Genomic DNA, 19204 nt, shown 5'->3' on the forward strand with positions numbered 1-19204 from the left:
CGTCTCTCCAGCCCCCAATTCATTTTCTTTTTAGACATCTGTTTTTTATATGTGTTTATTTTGTGTGTGTACAGCTCTATAGCACACATGGGAAGCCAGCGGACAGCCTGTGGAGTTAGTCCTTCCTACTCTGTGGCTTCCAGGGATTGAACTGAGGTCATCATGCTTTTTAAGAAGTGTTTTTTACTCATTGAGCCATCTTGACAGCCTGAAAATCTCCTCATTTTAAGTGAACCTTAGACTAATGCTGCTATGTCAGTGTTTAGAAAGTTTTTTCTCTGATGGAAAATGCACCTTCCGTAATCACTTAGTCTAGGAATGATGGCAAGAGTGGGAGGTATTTCTTTTTCCTTTGCACACTATTTTTATAATTTATTTATTTTTATTTTATGTACATTGGTATTCTACCTGCATGTATGTCTGTGTGACAGTGTTAGATCCCCTGGAACTGGAATTACAGACAGTTGTGAGCTGCCATGTGGGTGCTGGGAATTGAACCTGGGTCCTTTGGTTAAGAACAGATAGTTCTCCTAACTGCTGAGCCATCTCTCCAGCCCCTCCTTTTTATTGTTTTTCAGGGGATTTTGATGGATTTACTCAGGATAATAATGACGTTATGCTGAAGAACATAGCTGATGACCTGCGGGACTGTTTGCCCTTAGAAGCTGTGCTTTGCTCAGAACACCTGGCCCTTCAAAAAGTAGGTTGAACCAAATTCATTTCTTTTTGTCCAACTCAAGAAATCTGTTTTTCCCCAACCCCACACATTATAGTCTCTTTAGTTGTAAATTTAGCTTTAAGCAATATTTCATTTACTGTTTCCACCATGTACCCCTTTCTTTTCAGGCTTTAACTATTGGATTCTGGGTACTATATACTCAGTGAATGCTTTGTAGAGAATTCTGTTTATCCGCCTATTAAAAAAAAATTAAGTGTTAACAGGCTGGCTTTTTCCCTTTCCAAATATCTGAGCAGAGGAATTACATCCTATGTTTCAGGTTTGTTTGTTGTTTGTTTTGGGGGGTATCGTTTGTTTGATTATTTGGTGGGTTAATCAGGTTTTATTGCTCAGGTCTTGCTCTGTAGAACTGGCTGGCCTCAAATTTGAAGTCTCGGCCTCCCAGATGTTACAGGTATGTAACACCACACCAACTTAAAGCCAAAACATTTCAATAATATATGGATATTGTGAACTAAACTAAACTTAGCCAGTCTTAGAACCAATGCTGGCCTTCAGAATGGATCTCAGAAGAACAAAGAGAACCAGGCAGTGATGGCGCACGCCTTTAATCCCAGCACTCAGGAGGCAGAGGCAGAGGCAGAGGCAGAGAGGCAGAGAGAGAGGCAGAGAGAGAGGCAGAGAGAGAGGCAGAGAGAGAGGCAGAGAGAGAGGCAGAGAGAGAGGCAGAGAGGCAGAGAGGCAGAGAGGCAGAGAGAGAGGCAGAGAGAGAGGCAGAGAGGCAGAGAGGCAGAGGTAGAGAGGCAGAGAGGCAGAGGTAGAGAGGCAGAGAGGCAGAGGCAGAGAGGCAGAGGCAGAGGCAGAGGCAGAGGCAGAGGCAGAGGCAGAGGCAGAGGCAGAGGCAGGTGGATCTCTAAGTTTGAGGCCAGCCTGGTCCATAGAGCAAATTGATCTACAGTGCAAATTCCAGAAAAACCAGGGCTATACAGAGAAACCCTGTCTCAGGGGGAAGAGCAGAGCAAAGTAGAAGGTGGTATTAAAGCTGAGCTTTCAGAACACAGTTTGGGGAGTTGTTAATCCTGGATTTGTAAGACAGTTAATATTCGTATCAACACTGTGCTGTAATATAATTTGTTAAATAAGGAAAAGCATTTATTAATAACCTTTAAAAATACTTTGAAGTTTTTCAAAAGGAAAATAAGCATTGTAATTCAGGCACTTGGGAGGCTAAGGCAAGATTGTTGGGAGGCAGCTACATGTTTTTAGCATATTTTATATATTAAATATATATTTAATATATAATATATATATAGTTTTATATATATTATACATAACAGGTTTGGTTGTTTGTTTGTTGAGTCTATGTTTTTCTGTGTAGCCCTAGCTGTTCTGGAACTCTTTCTGTAGACCAGGCTGGCCTTGAGCTCAGAGATCCTTCTGCCTTCTGAGTGCCATCACTGTCTGACTTACTTATTTTTGAGACAGTTTCACTATAGCCTTGACTGGCCTAGAACTTGCTGTGTAGACCAGGCTTCCTTCAAAATCTGAATGTGTCTGCCTCCCAAGTACTGTGATCAAGGCATATACCTCCATACCCAGCCTGTTTTGGTTTTTGATACAGGCTGTAACCCTGACTGGTCATTGAATTTACTATATTGCTCAAATTTGCCTCAAATTCAGACACTCGTGCTTCAGTCTTCTAAGTGCTGGTATTACAAATGGAACTGCCATGCCTACATATATAAACCTGAAGGTTTAATAATATTTTAGCAATTTGAAAACCTGGCTTTCTGAATAAAGATGTCTTGCTAGTATTTTGATGGTAATTGATATGTAAGATTCAAAGTTAGATCTCAGCCATGCTTTGTGTCCTTCCAGATTAAAGACAGAGTTATCAGTGTTTCAGGTTTTTTGTTTTTGTTGTTGTTTTGTTTTTTTGAAAAAGGAGGAAGAGGAGGTGAAGTAGACAGGATTGAATGAGCAGCAGTGCCTTCTGTGCCTGCTCTCAGAGTGTAGCATGGTGGCCACTGCTGTTTTGCCTTATTTAGCAGTACAAGAAGCTTCTTTGAACTTCGTTTTCTTTGATGTGTCTTTGCAGATACGACAACAGCCAGAACCCACAGTTCATGTTGATGCATTCCTGTATGATGAAGACTTTATTGATAGATTATGTGAGGAAGGGAAAATGAGCAGAAACTACTGTATGGTGTGTGGCTCTCACCGAACAGCGCCCTTGGGTAGGCATCCAAGTCTGCAGGGCTGTTACTTAAGTGGCTTTTCCCCCCTGTCTTTAGTGTGTAAATTTGTAATCAGACTATTGAATATTTTTTAGGATAAAAGCTAACCTCTAGCATAGCCATTACCAAAACTAAAGTAAGGAAACCACGTAGAAATATTTTCTAAGGGCCAGCGAGATGGCTCGGTGGGCAAAAGGCTTGCTGTCAAACCTGATGCTCTGAGTTTGATCACGGGAACCACCCGATAGGAGGGGAGCACCAGCTTCCTCAAGTTCTCTGACTGCCACGTGTGCACTGAGGCACACTCGAGCCTGCACTCCCCTCACACACTCTGAGTACGTAGGTAACTGGTGAATAGGAAGATAGATGAGATGCAATAGTTTCGGTTTTTTAAAGTGAATGTCTGTTTACTCAGTGTTCTACCGAGAAATATTTTTCACATCTGGAAACTGTTTAATCAAAGATAGCTGCAATCCAGAGACTAATCAGACATGACTGAAAACAGAGGACAAGCCTCATACTTCACATACTCAGGAGAGACCAATACACAGACCACATGCTGACTTCCCGTGAAATAGTTTCCCCGCTTAGCACGTCAGGAGGTGATAAAATAGACAGACAACTCTGAGAAATGTTTATTTAGGCATTGTTTTGCTCAAATGACGCATCTCTAAGGATTACATTCAGGGGATGGAGAAAGATGTGGCTGGGAACTAGAGGGAAAACTGAACCATGAATAACTGCAACACCATCCACCAAACGGCTGGTGTGTAAACATTTATACAACTAAGTTTGACAAATAAGTCTGAAGGTTTAGCCTCTGTCTCCCCATCTAACCAGTGATAAAGGATGACTCAGGTAACTGAACAGAACAGCTCAGATAACTAAGAATCTAAGATGGTTGTCACCATGAATGACTCTGACAGTACTCAGATGACAAGGGCTTTGTCTAGCTTCAGGATACCCCAGAGGAATCATTGGAGCTCTGAGGGGTGTGAGGATGGGATCCAAGGGAGGGGAGGGCTTCGGTGGCCTAGCCCCTCCCAACTCTGACACAGAGGCACACCCCAGATTTCTCCCTGGAGATTGGTCCACATGCTTCAATTTAGTTTCCATCTTTGGGGTGTTGTTGTTGTTGTTATTGTTTGACCAAGATATCTCCTCTTCTTGACAGTTACATTATGTAGGACATGATATTGTGTCTTTTGAGTTCCCTCCAGGTCAGAGGAAAACAAGTCAGTCAATCACGGACACTAGGGTGCAAAACTTAGACAAGGATAGAAGTGACCCCAACTAGCCAGGTGAGGTGGTACAGGCCTAATCCCAAAACTCTGAGGTAGAAGTAGGCAGATCTCTGTGAGATCCAGGCCAGCCAGAGCTACATAGGGAGGCCCTGTTTCAAAAAAAAAAAAAAAAAACAAAACAAAAAACAAAAAAACCCAAAACCCAAACAAACAAAAATCATAACTTGCTGCTCATTCTCTTCTTCCTCCAGGATTTATTTCCCATTCCTTCTCCCTCATGGAGTTGAAGTTCATTTATCATCATGTGCTCCCTGATCTGTCAGGAAAGGTCTTGGTTGACGTTGGCTCCAGACTTGGCACGGTCCTTTATGGGGTAAAGTGCAGCTTGTGGACATACTCACCATGTGGAAAATACTTTCTCTGCTAGCGACAGCTTTGCCTGCCACCATCCAAGGTGACAGCTTGGCTTTATTACTAAAGTAACAGGATAAGGTTAAAACAGAATCCATTGGCAGGCTCCTAAATTCTGCTTGGTGGTAATAATTGGGTTTGGAATTTCAAGGACAGCTGTTGTCCGGTTTCTTCTCCTGGTTTGCCTCCACAACACAAATGACAGATATAAACAGAATAGATCATGTGGCTGACTCTCTCCTCTCCCCTCCCCACTCACTCCCCCCTCTGTTTTTTGTTTGTTTTGTTTTGGAGTAGGGAGGGCGATTTTTTTTAATATGGCCCAGCTGGCTTCAAACTCGCTCTGTAGATGAAGATAACCTTGAACTCCTATCTCCTGCCTCAGCCTACTAAGCACTGTGGTTGGGGATTGTCTCCATCCCTGGCTTCTGTTTCTTTGTGCTATATTAAAATAATATAGTGTGTTTTGATAAGAATTCACAAAAATAACAAATATATTGAGCCTAAGAAACTTTTGCGTGGCCATAGCAAATCCCTTGCTAGCTCTGGGTTTCTAGTTCTTGTCTTCAAGTGTGCACACTAGGTGATGCTGATATCCAAGAATACATCATGTCCAATTTTCTGTGTCCCAAAACAAGCACATTTCTTTTGTTTCTGAAATCTGACATCTTGTTATAAATTCAAATCATGAGTGCTTAACTTTCTTAAATCAATTTATCAAAAAAATTTAAATATGGTTTCTAGCTGTCATTAGTACCTTGTTTTAAACAAACAAACAAACAAAACCCAAACCACGAGGCCATAGCAATAAGGACTCCCGCTGAAGCAGGTGCTGTCCGTTTTCAGAATTGCTTCCTGCTTTAGGTAGAAACTTATTCTTTAAAGCTTGGCTTAAAGTTTCTTTGAATAGATGATACAGTTTGTTGGCTTTTGTTATTAGTGCTCCTGGGGTTTTTTTGGGGTGGGTGGGTGGGTTGGGTTTGAGACCCAGCAGATCTAAGGCTGGCCTTCCAAGGGTCCTCACTCAGCCTTCTGAGAGCCAGGTGTAAGTGCAGCTGCTTTGCCCACCTCGCCCCACAGCTTTATTTAAAGAGTGTTGCCTGTCTTGGTGCAGTAAGGTGAAGGGCCGGAGAGGAAGACACCATTCTCTGGCATGCCCATGAGCACATACACCTATGCATTCAGATACAGACAGACAGACAGACAGACAGACAGACAGACAGACAGACAGAGGAAGAAGAAGGAGGAGGAGAAAGAAAAACAAAGAGAAGGAGGGAAAGAAAAGAAAAAAAGAGCCATGCAAAAAATGTAATGTCAAATAACTGACATCACAGGTATAGTATCAGCGTTGATAATGTGAATATATTGATTTTTTTTTCCTACAATATATCACTGAATCAATACTAAATTCCTTAATATTTTACATATGCACTTTGAAACATGTTATAAATAAATATTATAAACATGCATGATGAAGCTATAGATTCAAACTTGGTTTTGGCATATGTTGGTAGGTGTCATCTTTAGGAGACAGCCATAGTGGTACATGTCGCTAATCTTAGCATCCAGAAGATAAGTTCAGAACCAACCTGTGCTACATGAATTCTGTCTCAAAACAAACAACCCTTAAACAGAAGGTTACCTGACAAAACCAGCAGACTTTTTCTTCCAGATTATCGTTTGTTACTCTGTAACAGGAACATCACAGTTTCCAGCAGTTTTCCTCGTCCTTGTTCGCTGGTTGGGCTGGTTACCTTCCTCCCTTAGTTTCAAATGGTGTGTGGTTGTCCCTGCATTCCTTACAGATTAACTCCTGGATATAACCTTCCCAGAAATTATGAAGGCTGACTAGACCCCACAGAGGTTGGGAATGTGGCCGTCTTCATCATTTCCAATTTTGCTGAATGCCCAGTTTTATCAGGAAACTTTAAAAGCTAGTCTTTAAAAATATAGCTATGTAATAAAAATTAATAACTTCAAGCAAAGCCCTGATTGGAGAAGTTCCAAACTTTGTGAGTTTTGTAACAATTTGGTTTTATAACTCAGGCAGACATAAACCTATACTTGAGAGCTGACTGTTGTGTGACATGCTGTGTCTTCCCATTTCAGGGTTACCTTTACAGCTCAGCAGTGCAGCTCTGTGGGGTAGAGCTGAATGGAGAATTTTGCCAATTGCAGGAAATGATCATAAAGAAATACCAGTTCGGTGACAGAATAAAGGTACCTTTACTGTGTTTTTCCTGTTACTTCTGTGAATCTTACCTAACCGCTTCTGTATTCTCACAGCACTGCTGTTGTATGGGAATGCACTGAGCTGACCGACTGTCTTACTACAGAGTGTTTCCTTTGTTTTCTTTGTGTCAGACAGTTGGGGTAACAGAACTGTAACTCCCCAAGGCTGGCTGCCAGTGTAACTTTATTAAACTGGAAATTAAAGGGCTTGCACTGCTCGTGGTTGCTTATCGTCTTGTAAACTGGGAGCTATTGTAAATGTCACAGGATAGTGGTCATTAGGGAAGAATGTCTCTCTTGGGCTGGAACAGGTTTTCCCTTTTTCCTGTAGAAGAAAAGTAACAAGATAAAAGATTTGGGGGTTTTGGCTTTTTGGAGGGGTCTGATTGTTTAATACAATGACCCTTGAAATCTCACTAAGGTGCTTCTATACGTCTCATGGCAATGCAGAGAATATTAACAATCTCTGATACTAAGGACAGCATAGCATTGGAAAAACTCAGTGAGTTAAAGGTCAAGGACCTGGAGACGTGGCTCAGCAGGTAAGTGGGTTTGCTGCTCTTGGAGAGGATCCAGAGAGGGTTCCCAGGGCCGACATCCAGTGTTCACAATTGCTTGTAAGATCAGCTGCTCCTGATCTGATCCAACGTGCTCTTCTGGTCCCCACAGGCACCTGCACACACAAGGTGTACCAACAAGTAGACACATAGACATGTACATGAATAACAATAAATAAAACTTTTTAAAAGTTGGAGGATGAAACCTTCGCCTTTCTAATAAAGGTAGTTATTTTATTCTCCCACCCTGTTCTTTTTCCTACCCTTGTTTTAGAAATGTAGAGATAAGTGATCAGTATAAGTACATTATCTGGTAATAAGTTTATGGGGCTGGAGGTAACACTTGGTGTAGAGTACTTTTCTGCCATGTACAAAATCCTGAATTCAGTCTCTAGAACTGCAAACAAATTTCATGGGTTTTCTTTTCTGTGTATACCAGACTGGCCTTAGACTGCTCTTATGTAATAATCACATAGCTAACAGGAATTTCTATTAAGTTGAAAATTGAGGTTTAAAAATTAAGAACTCATTGGGAGCTAGAGAGATAGCTCAGCAGTTAAGAGCATTGCAGAGGACCCAGGTTCAATTCCCAGCACACATAACAGCCTGCCTGTGACTCCAACTCAGTAGCTTCTGACTGACGTCCACAGGTACTGCATGTATGTGCTACACAAGCATACATGCAGGCAAAACACCCATACACATAAAACAAAAGAAAATGAGTATTTCTTTAAAAATTAGGACTTCTGCCTGGTGTGGTGGTACAGGCCTTTAATCCCAGCACTCAGGAGGCAGAGGCAAGCAGATGTCTGTGAGTTCAAGGCCAGCCTGGACTACAGAACAAGTTCAGACAACCAATGTTATACAGAGAAACTATCTCCAAAAACAAAAACAAAAATTAAGACCTCTGAAGAATCATACTTAATAAATAATAATAATAAAGCACTTGCTTGTTTTTTAAATATGATAAAAGTATATAAAATATTTATATTTTTGAAATTTTTATTACTTTTTAAAATAAATTATTTCGGTGTACACCCATGTGACTTTTCTGACATGTAGCTTCTGTAGCTACCATCAGTAACTTTTTGGTGAGAAACTTGGGTTTGTTTTGTTTTGTTTTCTCCAGTGTGGCCTCAAGCCCACGACCTTATATATGTGGGACAAGTACTCTAACATCCATAATTCCTAAAATAACACCTTTTTATACCACCCAATGACACCCAATGACTATTGGAAACCTTAACCCCTGCCGCCTCCTTGAAGTTGTAGATAAATACTGGATTGAAGGCTTTTAAAATCAACAAAAACAGTTTCTGTAGTTATTTTTAATAGAATGTGTTGAAACCCATCTTCCCTTTCAGGCGAATTCTTTATGCGTAATTTCTTGCTTGCTTGTTTGCTTGCTTGCTTTTTTTTTTTTTCAATTTATTTATTTATTTTTTTATGTGTGTGTTTTGCTTGTTTGTGTTCATGTATGCCACGTGGGCGCCTTTTGCCCACAGAGGCCAGAGGAGAACAATGGATGCTGGGGAATTGGAGTTTCAGGCAGTTGTGACTCTCCATGTGGGCGCTGGGATCCAAGCCTAGTCATCTGTAAGAACAGCAGATGCTCATAACTGCCAAGCCAACTTTCTAGACTGCTTTTTCTTTTTAAATTTATTTGTCCAGTTTCTTGCTTGGTTTTTGAAAGGTATGTGATAGTCTTTTTTGTTTTTAGCAAGTCCTTCCTCCACAGTCTACAAAGTCTTAGTTGTCTGCCCATATGTGCCTGAGAAGCAAGACATGGGTGTCTCCATGGCTTCCCTTGTACACAGAGCTTCAGGTTTGATCTCCAACACTGAAAAAAAAAAAAAAAAAGAAAAGAAAAGAAAGAAAGAAATGGGAGAGGAAACAGCTAATTGAAGTTCTTGGTATCTCGAGTGAAAATTCATAATCAGAGCTTCTCTACTGTGTGATCGTAGTGGGTAGATAGTGGGCAGATGTCTAAAGTCTTTCCTTTTGGGCTGGACTGATCACCCCGAACAGACTTTCCAGTGTCTGAGCTGGAGAGTGAGCAGAGTCCTGGGAGCTGAGTGGGAGAGGAGAGCGCTGGACAGCTCACCTCTGCTGGTTCGTTTTCAGTCATTCCCTTGTCCTTCAACTAGGCCTGCTGTCCTCCTACCACAAGCCTCTGTTCAGTCCTATCCTGTAAGTCTGTACACTTTTGCCAGGGTGGGGAAAAGCATGTAGATGTCTCACTGTTTCCCAAACTGCCTGTCAACCAAATCTGCTTATTTTTAGTATTTCTCTCTATTCTCTCAGCTGCCACTGCCAATTGCAAGGCTGATGGAGGTTATTTCTAGTTCAGAAATCAATTTTTCAGGTCTCCTCTAAATTCCTTAAGACTTCCTTTCCTCTTTTTTTATTAACTTCAACATTTTTGTGTCTGTTGTTTTTATTCCTGTTGTGTTCATCTTTCTAGGTTTGTAGCCATTTCTGTTTAAAAAAAAAAAAGTAACTCCATATTGTCATTCTATAGAGTGACATGTAAGTGTGCCTTTGTGTTTGAGCCTCTGTCGTGACCCACGGTCTGCTGTCTCCCAGTCTCCCAGTCTCCCAACCCTCTCCTCCAGGCTGGCCCTGAGCTTTCCCTCTTCCTAGTCTTGCTCTCAGCTCACTTCTCTAATAGCACTAGGGAGTGACGACAGTTGTTTTGAGTGTTTGTCACATTATTCCAGTGTCACACATTTGGGCACACTTACTGTATCTCATTTAGCCTGATTTGTCTCCCTCTACAATATCTTGCATAGCAGAGGTATCCACTACATTTTTCTTGAGTTTGATTGTTTTATGGCTTCTGTACTGCCATCAGTCCAGACGCCGACCCTGGGACCCTGGGAGCACTCCTGTTGGCTGCCTTGATTAACTGAGCCTCTGATCTTCTTCCCCAGTCTGTGTAGTAGAAGTCCATGAAGAGAAGGGTGAAGGTGGATGGGAAAGGGAAAGGAGAGCTCAGGATAAAGAGAAGGAATGAGGATAAAACCACTGACTAGTTTACGTATCTGCCGATAGCTAGGCTACACATTTACGACATCTGCTTACTAACTGGGCTGTTTGTGACAGAGCTGTAGCCTCTGAGCTGTCTCTCCAGCCCAGCTATATTTCTTTTTATTGATGATTGCGTCATTTGTTTTACTCCTGATCAAATAAGTGTATCTTCTTGTTATTGTCCCTGTGCTGTGAAGTCTTAATTATGGTTTAGTTACATTTTTTTAGTTATGTAGGGTTTTTTAAAAAAGATTTATTTATTTTATTATTTTATGTGTGTGTTTTGCCTACTCATATGTCTGCACCATCTGCGGTGCCTAGAGACCACAGAAATCGGAAGAGGCTGTTGGTTCCCCTGAGACTGGAGTTACAGAAGCTTATAAGCTGCCCTGTGGGTGCTGAGAATCGAACCTGTGTCCTCTAGAAGAGCTCAGTGCTCTCAAGTGCTGAGCCAACACTTCAGCCCTAGATAGTGTCTTAATAAATTGTTTTGCTTACTTTTTTTGGCAGGTAATAACATTCAAGTGAATGTTAGAATCAAGCTAGCATAGGACATATTAATATTTGACAGATTTGACAGTGTAGAGTTTACTCTAATGGTTTTTGACAGATGTGGGATTTTTTTAAGATGACTTTATTGTATTTTATGTGTTTCCAGTGTTTTGCCTGCCATGGATGTCTGTGTATCACATGTGTGCTGGTGCCAACTGGGTTAAGAAGAGGGCACGGGATGGGTCCCCTGGGACTGTGGAGTTACAGACAGCTGAGAGCTGCCATGTGGGTACTGGGAACCAACCCTGCTTCTCTGTAAGAGGAGTAAATGCTCTTAATCATTGGGCCATAATTTTCATATTGTGTAATCAAGACTGATAACCGCTATTAGGAAAAAAAAACAAAAACAAAAAACCTAACTACCCAAGAGTACAATACAAATCTAGTTGGGCAGAGCCATAATTGAAACCTGGATCTTTTGACTCTTAAACCTAACAGTGTAATTATAATGGAAAAATCTCTAAACTCCATTAAGAATTAATAATTAGGAAGGAGGAACACAATTATAACAAAACAAATAATTTCATTCAAAGCCAGTCTTGTTTGCAAGCTTCTGGCTTTACTATGTATGAAGCATCTCTCTGTGGCCCTCACAGCATCACGAACCAGCGGGTGTCTGCTGTGTGGCTGCCTGCTCTACTGCTCTCATCCTCTCACATGAACTGTCTTTAGGTGCTTCATGCAGACATCTGTACCCAGAGTTCACTGCTGCAAACTGCTGACGTCATTGTAATGAATAATGTCTTCGAATATTTTCTTGCTGAGGCTCAACAGGCCAGGTAGGTTATTTACTGAAGCAAGAAAACTGTTGTTATTAAAATATATCCAGCAAGGTGTGAAAAGAGATTGGTGTAAGGTAGAAATGTTTTCATGCTAATTTTAAAATGACAAACTCTCCTTGGTTTTTTTGTTTGTTTGAGACAGGGTTTCTTTGTGTAGCTCTGGCTGTCCTTTAACTCACTCTGTAAACCAGGCTGGCTTCAAACTCAAGACATCTGCCTGTCACTACCATCCAGTGCTCAACTTGGTTTTATTAATATTCTTATTTTTTCTTTAATACTTTTGTACATGATATCAACTTAATAAGGAAACAGATTAAATGCAAAATTATGACAAACTGATTTTGTAAAATGTATTTAATTTTTTCTTAAGTTTACATGTATTTATTTGTGCTTGTCAGAGTGGCTGTGTAGAAGTCAAAAGAAAATTTGCAAGAGTCACTTCACTCCACCGTGTGTGTTCTGGGTATCAAACTCAGGTCATTGGGCTTTATGGAAGCCACCCTTATACACTCTGCGCCATCTCAGAGGGCCCTGTAATACGTAATCTTGATGGATATAAAATGATAGTATAACTCTCACATTTGCGTAGGGTGCAGTTAAATAGCAGTTCCCAGTGGTTCCTTACTCTGTTCTTTGCTGTCATTGTGCTAATCTGTTGCCTTAGTTTCTTTTCTGTTGCTGTGATAAAAACCTCTAAGAAAAGCAACTTAAGGAAGAAAGGTTGTTCAGTTCCTTGGTGCCATCTCTCTGATGGGGAATGGATGCACACTCAGGAACAGGGAGCAGGGAGTGCATGCTAATTACCCAGCTCTCGTCAGTTACTCCAGTCCAGATAATACCTTAACAGCTAGCCCAGAGTCCCTCTTATCAGGTGATTCCAGATTTTGTCAAATTGACAATTAACACTGGCCATCACACCATAAACTAGTATGGATTAACCGAGGTTTAATAGAGAGGATGAGAATATTAACCTTCAAAATTAGTTAACTCTGTTTACCTTTTACAGTTCTGGTACATGCTAGGCAGGTGCCCTGTCTCTGAGCTATGTCCTCTGTTCCTGGAGTTATCTCACTTTCCAGCCAGTAGGGAAGGTAGCAACTGTCTGATCACTTTTCTGTGCAGCCCAGACTGGCCTTGAATCTGAAGCCCTCTTGCCTCTGCCTCCGGATGCTGACAGCGCAGGCATTTATCATCACACCAGCAGCTTTTTCACTTTTAAACTTAGTTGCAGATAAGAAAAACATTATGTAATTGTTGACGAGTATAATAACACTAGTATATTAATTAGGCATTGAGAGAAAACTGTTAAACACTTTGGAGATACACAGATTTCGAATGCTGAAGAGTGTTGTGAGCTGTTGGTGAACTGTGGGGTGGGGTGGGTTCTATATTTAGATTGGTGTAGCAGGACACACCTTTATTCCCAGCACTAGGATGGAAGAGGCAAGCAGATCTCTGAGTTCCAGACCAGTCAGGGCTCCATTGTGAGACCCTGTCTCTAAACAAAAATAAAAACAGCTTTTTTCATATATTCATTCATAGAGACTACATGAGTCACTGAACTACATGATGTTATTTAATTACTTCTGTATAGGGAACAGTGAAGTCCAGGATGAATGTGTGTTATTTGACATGGTCATGGCCACGTCGAGGACCCCACACCTCACTCATGGGAATGACAGAGCTTTCCGATCCTCTCTGTGCAGATATTTATAGTGTCTGTAGGAAATGACTGCCATGGCTTTCTCTCCCTGGATGTTTATAGTCTGAACACTGCTCCCATACAGAGGCTGGTCTAGTGAGATTGGCTAAGCCTGTCTTCTTGTCAGCTGTCTGTAATAACCTGCCTCTTGGTTCAGCTGCATGCAATCGCCTGTTCAACTGTATATAATAAACGTGATGCGGCTTCTCCATCTGAAAGGAGAGCAAAGCCCGCCCAACTCGAGTGTTGCTGGTTGCCCCTAGGTCAGGGCTCCAGGACCAGGACACAGAACTTCTGCATTAGTCTATGGCTGTGAACTCAGCTAAATAGCTAGTTCAGGGCATCCTGAGCTCTATGAGACCTGTCTCAGATAAATGAAAAGATCGTGCTAATATACTTTTTCAGTTTTTTATTAAATGGACTTGTAAAGTACATCATTTTTAGGAACCACATTAAAAAGATAGCTCTAGTTGAAGCAGTGCTAGGTGATTATCATTTGCACCCTGAAAAAAAAAACTGTTATGTTATCTTGTAAATAAGGTCTAAACTTATGAAACTTACTGGCTGTAGCCTTAACCAAAAATAAATACAAGTGCTACTACTACCCACCACCTACACCTCACCAGTCTCACTGCATACTGAGTTCCCCACTGGTGGGGTAAACTGCCAAGATCATAGGTAGTGCAGTCTGGTGCATTCCAACCCTGGGAGTTAAACAGAACTGCTTAAACACACACTGCACTCTGACATGCATTGGCCGGGCATTTCATTATCCTATAGAACTGGCTAGTCCCACCAAACTTTGCAGATGCCATTTAATATTGGAATTCTATCCCCAAAATACTCCCCCCAGCCAAATGAGGTGTGACTTAACTCTTGATGTGAGTTTAAAACGATCTGATCTACACACCATACACATCTACACACTGTTAATTTTGGTTTCTGGCGTCTGTGCCCCTTGTTTTCCCAGGACTCTTCATGTCCTTCAGCTTCTAGCAATCTTAGCCTAGTTCCAGTCTGAAGGACTGACTCTCCTGTGCTTTGTGGAGAAAGTCCAAAGCTTTGATGCTGATCTTGCTTCACTTGTGAGATTCTGAAAACGTCTTTTCTCTTACTCAGAACCTTTACGGTGACCCACACCCCCGTCTTGTTAACATCAGTACTATGACCTCGTAACTTTACCAACACCCCTCAGGAACTGGGAAACGTACCAGTTTCTACTGTGTTGCTGTAGTTCTATTTCCTGTGGGTAAACATTTTGCCCATTCAGATTTCTAGATACCGATTGCATTTTCCTTTGTCATCCTATTCAAAAAAAAAAAAAAAAAAAAAAATCCAGTGTCTGATAAAAGCTAACATGTCAGGTTTTTGTTTTGCTTTTTATAGTGAAGTTTTGAGTTCTCAGCAAAACTTTTAAAAAGATAAAGATTTCCTGTACATGCTACCCCACACACCTGCAGAGTCTGTGCCATTTTCATCCCTCCCACCAGAACAGCATCCTGCTTCACTTGTGTGATTCTTATGCTTGTGATGGGTCTTGGGTACTGCATAGTCACCAGAAGTTTCCAGTTTTCAGTAGCATTCACTCTCGGTGCTGCACAGCCCGCGTCTGTGTGTTGTATGTGTGTGGATGTATAGTGACATTCAACCAGCATTAAAACATGGGCCCTAAAAATCCCCTGCTCAGCTCTTTGTCCTCTCACTCACCCTTGGCAGCTGCTGATCTTTTAGCCAACCCATAGTTTTACTTTTCCAGAATGTGATAGTTAAAATCATAGAACCCAGGGCTCTTCCAGGTCAGCTTTCCTCTCTAGCAACAGGCATGAGGTTTCTCCACGTCTTCATGGCTTGAGCACACATTTCCTTTTAGAGCTGAACAATGTGCAGTTGTCTAGGTATGTCACAATTTACTCATTCTCCTACAAAGGATGTCATGATTGCTTTCAAGTTTGGTAAATTATGAATAAAACTACAATAAATAATCACGTACAGATCTTTTTTGTAGATACGTGTTTTTAATTTCATTGTGTAAATAACAAAGTGTACAGTTGCTGGGTTGTATATTAAAGGCTACTTCCAGGGTTTTGTTGGTTTTGTTGTTGCTTTGTTGAGATAAGGTCTGATTCTATAGCCAAGGCTGGTGCTCTGAAGCTCACTTTGTGCCCCAGGCTGGTTTGTAACCAAGCGGAGCCTCCTGCCTTAGTCTCCTCCGTCCTGGGATCCCAGGTGTGAACCGCCAGACTTGGATGGGGTTATGACTTAGAGGCAGAGCAGATTGCTAACAGGCTATGGCTCTCCTCCCCATCATGAGAGAGAATGGGAGACATTGAGCAAGAGAGCTATCTCTACTCTGATTAATATGCAATATTATCTTACTGTTTTCTTACATCAGTCTTCAATGTGTTCTAGTGCCTGGAGCTGCATCATCCATAATGTAAGAAAAGAAGGATCACTGTTAGTGACAGTGCCAAGTCTCCAAGAGTCTCTCCTGGGTCTAGAGGTATGTGACTACTTCTCCTACTGTTGGTTGGTTGCTTGGTTTTGGTAGTAGAGGGAATTAAACCTAGGGTTCCCAACCTGGGTGTGGGAGCACAGGCCTTTAATTCCAGCACTCAGGAGGGAGAGACAGGTAGATCTCGGAGTTTGAAGCTGGCATAGCCTATAGGATACCAGGTACCATGAAGCTGGCATAGCCTATAGGATACCAGGTACCAGGATAGCCAGGGTTACATGGAGAACAATGCAATCAAAAAACAAGCCCCCTAGGACTCATGCCTGTCAGGCAAGTGCTGTACTGATCTGTATCCCCAACCTTTCAACATTTTTTTCTCTAAACTTTTTTTTCTGATAACTATTCAGACATTCTAGAAATAGCAAGACTGTGTTGCTAAAGTACAGCTTTGTGGTTTATCTTCTCTCCTCAAAAGCACTGAGATAAGTTCACGTCTGGAGATAGACTTTCCTGGTTTTCTACACAATGTTTAATATCTGTCAGGTCATAGTTGTAGGTTAATAGACACTATTGAGTCATGGTTAAGAGCCTTAGCACCCACATCATAGCTGAGAAGGAAGGGTAATAAGCCCGCACCCCAGCTACATGGCAGGCTGAGGCAGGAGGATCTTGAACCCACTGGTTTGAGAACAGCCTGGTCATCAGAACCCCTTTCTCAAAAACTACACTGGAAAAATGAATGCCCACATCATAGCATTGTCCTTTAGCACAGAAGGAAGAGGTGACAGATGAGTTGGAGATCAGGCAGACGACATATGGAGACTTGTCATGCAGAGTCAAGGGCTGCAGTGGGGTCAGAGCTGTCCAGGAATGTTGAGATCTGTGGCCTAGGCTGCTGTACGTCAGTGTGACGATGAATGCTAACTGTTGGTTACCTAGACTGTAGAACCAACCACCTGGGATCTGAGCTCTGGTCCCCACGCTCTACAGCAACATTGAACATTGAACCATCTCTCCTGCCCTAATTTTGCTTGTTAGAGCAAAGGAAGTAATCCAGAAATGTGTAAAGGAAGATATTAATCTCAATTTCCCTGCTTTATCAGTAGTGTGATCCTACCATAATTTTCCATTCTCACAGAAACATCCCTTTTAAAATACGTTTTTGGTCAGGCATAGTGGTGCATGCATTTAGTCCCAGCACTTGGGAGGCAGAGGCAGGAGAATGCCTGCCTTAAGAATGGCTGCCTTAAGGCCAGCCTGGTCTACAGAGTGACTTCCAGCCCAGCCAGAGCTACATAGTGAGACTTGTTTCAAAAAATACAAAACAGCCGGGCAGTGGTGGCGCACACCTTTAATCCCAGCACTTGGGAGGCAGAGGCAGGCGGATTTCTGAGTTCGAGGCCAGCCTAGTCTACAGAGTGAGTTCCAGGACAGCCAGCGCTACAGAGAAACCCTGTCTCGAAAAACCAAAATAAATATATATACACAAAACAAAAATACTCTTTTTAAATTTCTAATTTATATAGTTTCCAATATATAAGTCAATTTAGTGGACTTTTTCCACTATCAAAATAAGGGTTTTTAAAGATTTATTTACGTGTATAACCATTTTGCTGCTCACGTTGGTCAGAAGAGAGCTTCAGATTCTCTGGAACTACTTAGGAATGGCTGTGAACCGCCATGTAAGTGCTAAGAGCCAAACCTGGGTCCTCTGCAAGAGCAGCATGTGTTCTTAACTGCAGAGACACCTCCCCGGCCTCCAAAATAATAGCTTTAATACTATGCACCTAAATCTGTCTAGACAGCCATTGACACCTGTAATTTCAGCAAGCCAGAGGCAGCCACGAGAAGATTCATGAATGACTTCAAGGCCATTTTAGCCATAGATCTGGTCTCAAAAAAAAATGAGGTTAGAAAGATAGTGTGTAGCAGGGACTGGAGAGATGGCTCAGTGGTTAAGAGCACTGCCTGTTCTGCCAAAGGTCCTGAGTTCAATTCCCAGCAACCACATGGTGGCTCACAACCATCTGTAATGGAATCCAATACACTCTTGTAGTGTGCGTCTGAAGACAGCTGCAGTGTACTCACATAAAATAAAAATAAATAATCTTAAAAAAAAAAGATAGCGTGTACCAGCCACATGAGTAGACATGCACACAAATAATAAATACATTGAACTGTTAAAAACTTGCAGAAGTTAGACATGTTGGTGCAGGTCACTAACTCATGTGTGGGAAGCTGAGGTGGGCAGGGTAAGAGCTGCCTGGAGGCCACCTGCCTCACACTGAAGACTATGGGAGAGATCACAGACAGAAACTTGCTGAATTTGTTGCTTTCTCATTTAAGAAACAACTTCAGGCCAGCACTGTGGGTCAGCAGGTAAAAAGTTCTGTTGTTCAGGCCTGGCAACCGGGGTTCAACATCTAGATTCTCCAGAGCACTAGTGGCCCTTGCAGATGACATGAGTTCAGTTCCCATTTATAACTGCAGTTCCAGGATAATTTGTCTTCTGAACTCCATGGGCACCAGACACCCATTGGTGGTTCACAGTCTACATGCAAGCAAAACACTTATAGACATAAATAAATTCATAAGCATTTTATATTTTAAAAATTTGTGAAAATTTTTTTCAAGTTCCAAAATCAGAGTAAAACAAAAGTTATTGATATGGTACTATGTAAACTTAGTCCTGTTTGTCATAGTAAAAATCCTGTTGTGTAGGGGGCTGGAGAGATGGGTTAGCAGTTTTAAAGCACAGGACCTGTTTTTGGTTCCCAGCACCTGTATGGCAGTTCACAACTATCTGTAACTTCAGTTCCAGGGAATCTGACTCCCTCTTGTGGCCTTCTTGGGGACCAGGCATGGACATAGTACACATATATGCATGAAGACAATATTTATAAATCTAAAATAAAAAATCAGTCTTTAGAAAAATCTGTTGTTGTTAATATTGAGAAATTCCGAATAACAGGATTGTTCTGAAGTTTTCATGTTGTTTATACTTTTTTCCCACAGATTAACATGCAGCTGTCCTCCTGGGTGGAAGAGATACCTCTGAACCTTGATGCGTACTCACAAGGGGACATTGACCAAGAAGCACTTCAACAAATTCATCTATATAAGGTTCTCTAGCACCAAAGCAACCTAGAATGATACCTTAATCCGTATGCTTTGTGTACTCCCTTTCAAGCGTTGTATGCATGGCTGTGTGCCAGTAACTAGTTCTATGTGACTGCATATACAATAGTTGTATGTGGATATAAATAAACTGTAAGATAAGATAACTAAAGTATATATCTGAAATGTTTTGTTTGCTCTTTTATTTT

The 19204-nt window shown here is 41.5% G+C and overlaps 1 protein-coding gene across 1 annotated transcript in view; it reads left to right on the forward strand.

The window, feature by feature from the left end:
- Positions 1 to 19167, forward strand: part of LOC117716881 (uncharacterized) — a 31095-nt gene extending 11928 nt beyond the window's left edge. The window contains exons 2-8 of the mRNA XM_034513956.2: positions 579 to 700; positions 2778 to 2916; positions 4412 to 4533; positions 6681 to 6791; positions 11615 to 11721; positions 15836 to 15926; positions 18894 to 19167. Of these exons, the coding sequence (XP_034369847.1) occupies positions 579 to 700; positions 2778 to 2916; positions 4412 to 4533; positions 6681 to 6791; positions 11615 to 11721; positions 15836 to 15926; positions 18894 to 19010 (809 nt within the window). The 3' untranslated portion in view covers positions 19011 to 19167. The remainder of the gene's footprint in view (positions 1 to 578; positions 701 to 2777; positions 2917 to 4411; positions 4534 to 6680; positions 6792 to 11614; positions 11722 to 15835; positions 15927 to 18893) is intronic.
- The last annotated feature ends 37 nt before the right edge of the window (positions 19168 to 19204 follow it).

Source organism: Arvicanthis niloticus, chromosome 11, assembly GCF_011762505.2.
Source record: "Arvicanthis niloticus isolate mArvNil1 chromosome 11, mArvNil1.pat.X, whole genome shotgun sequence".
NCBI classification, from domain to species: domain Eukaryota; kingdom Metazoa; phylum Chordata; class Mammalia; order Rodentia; family Muridae; genus Arvicanthis; species Arvicanthis niloticus.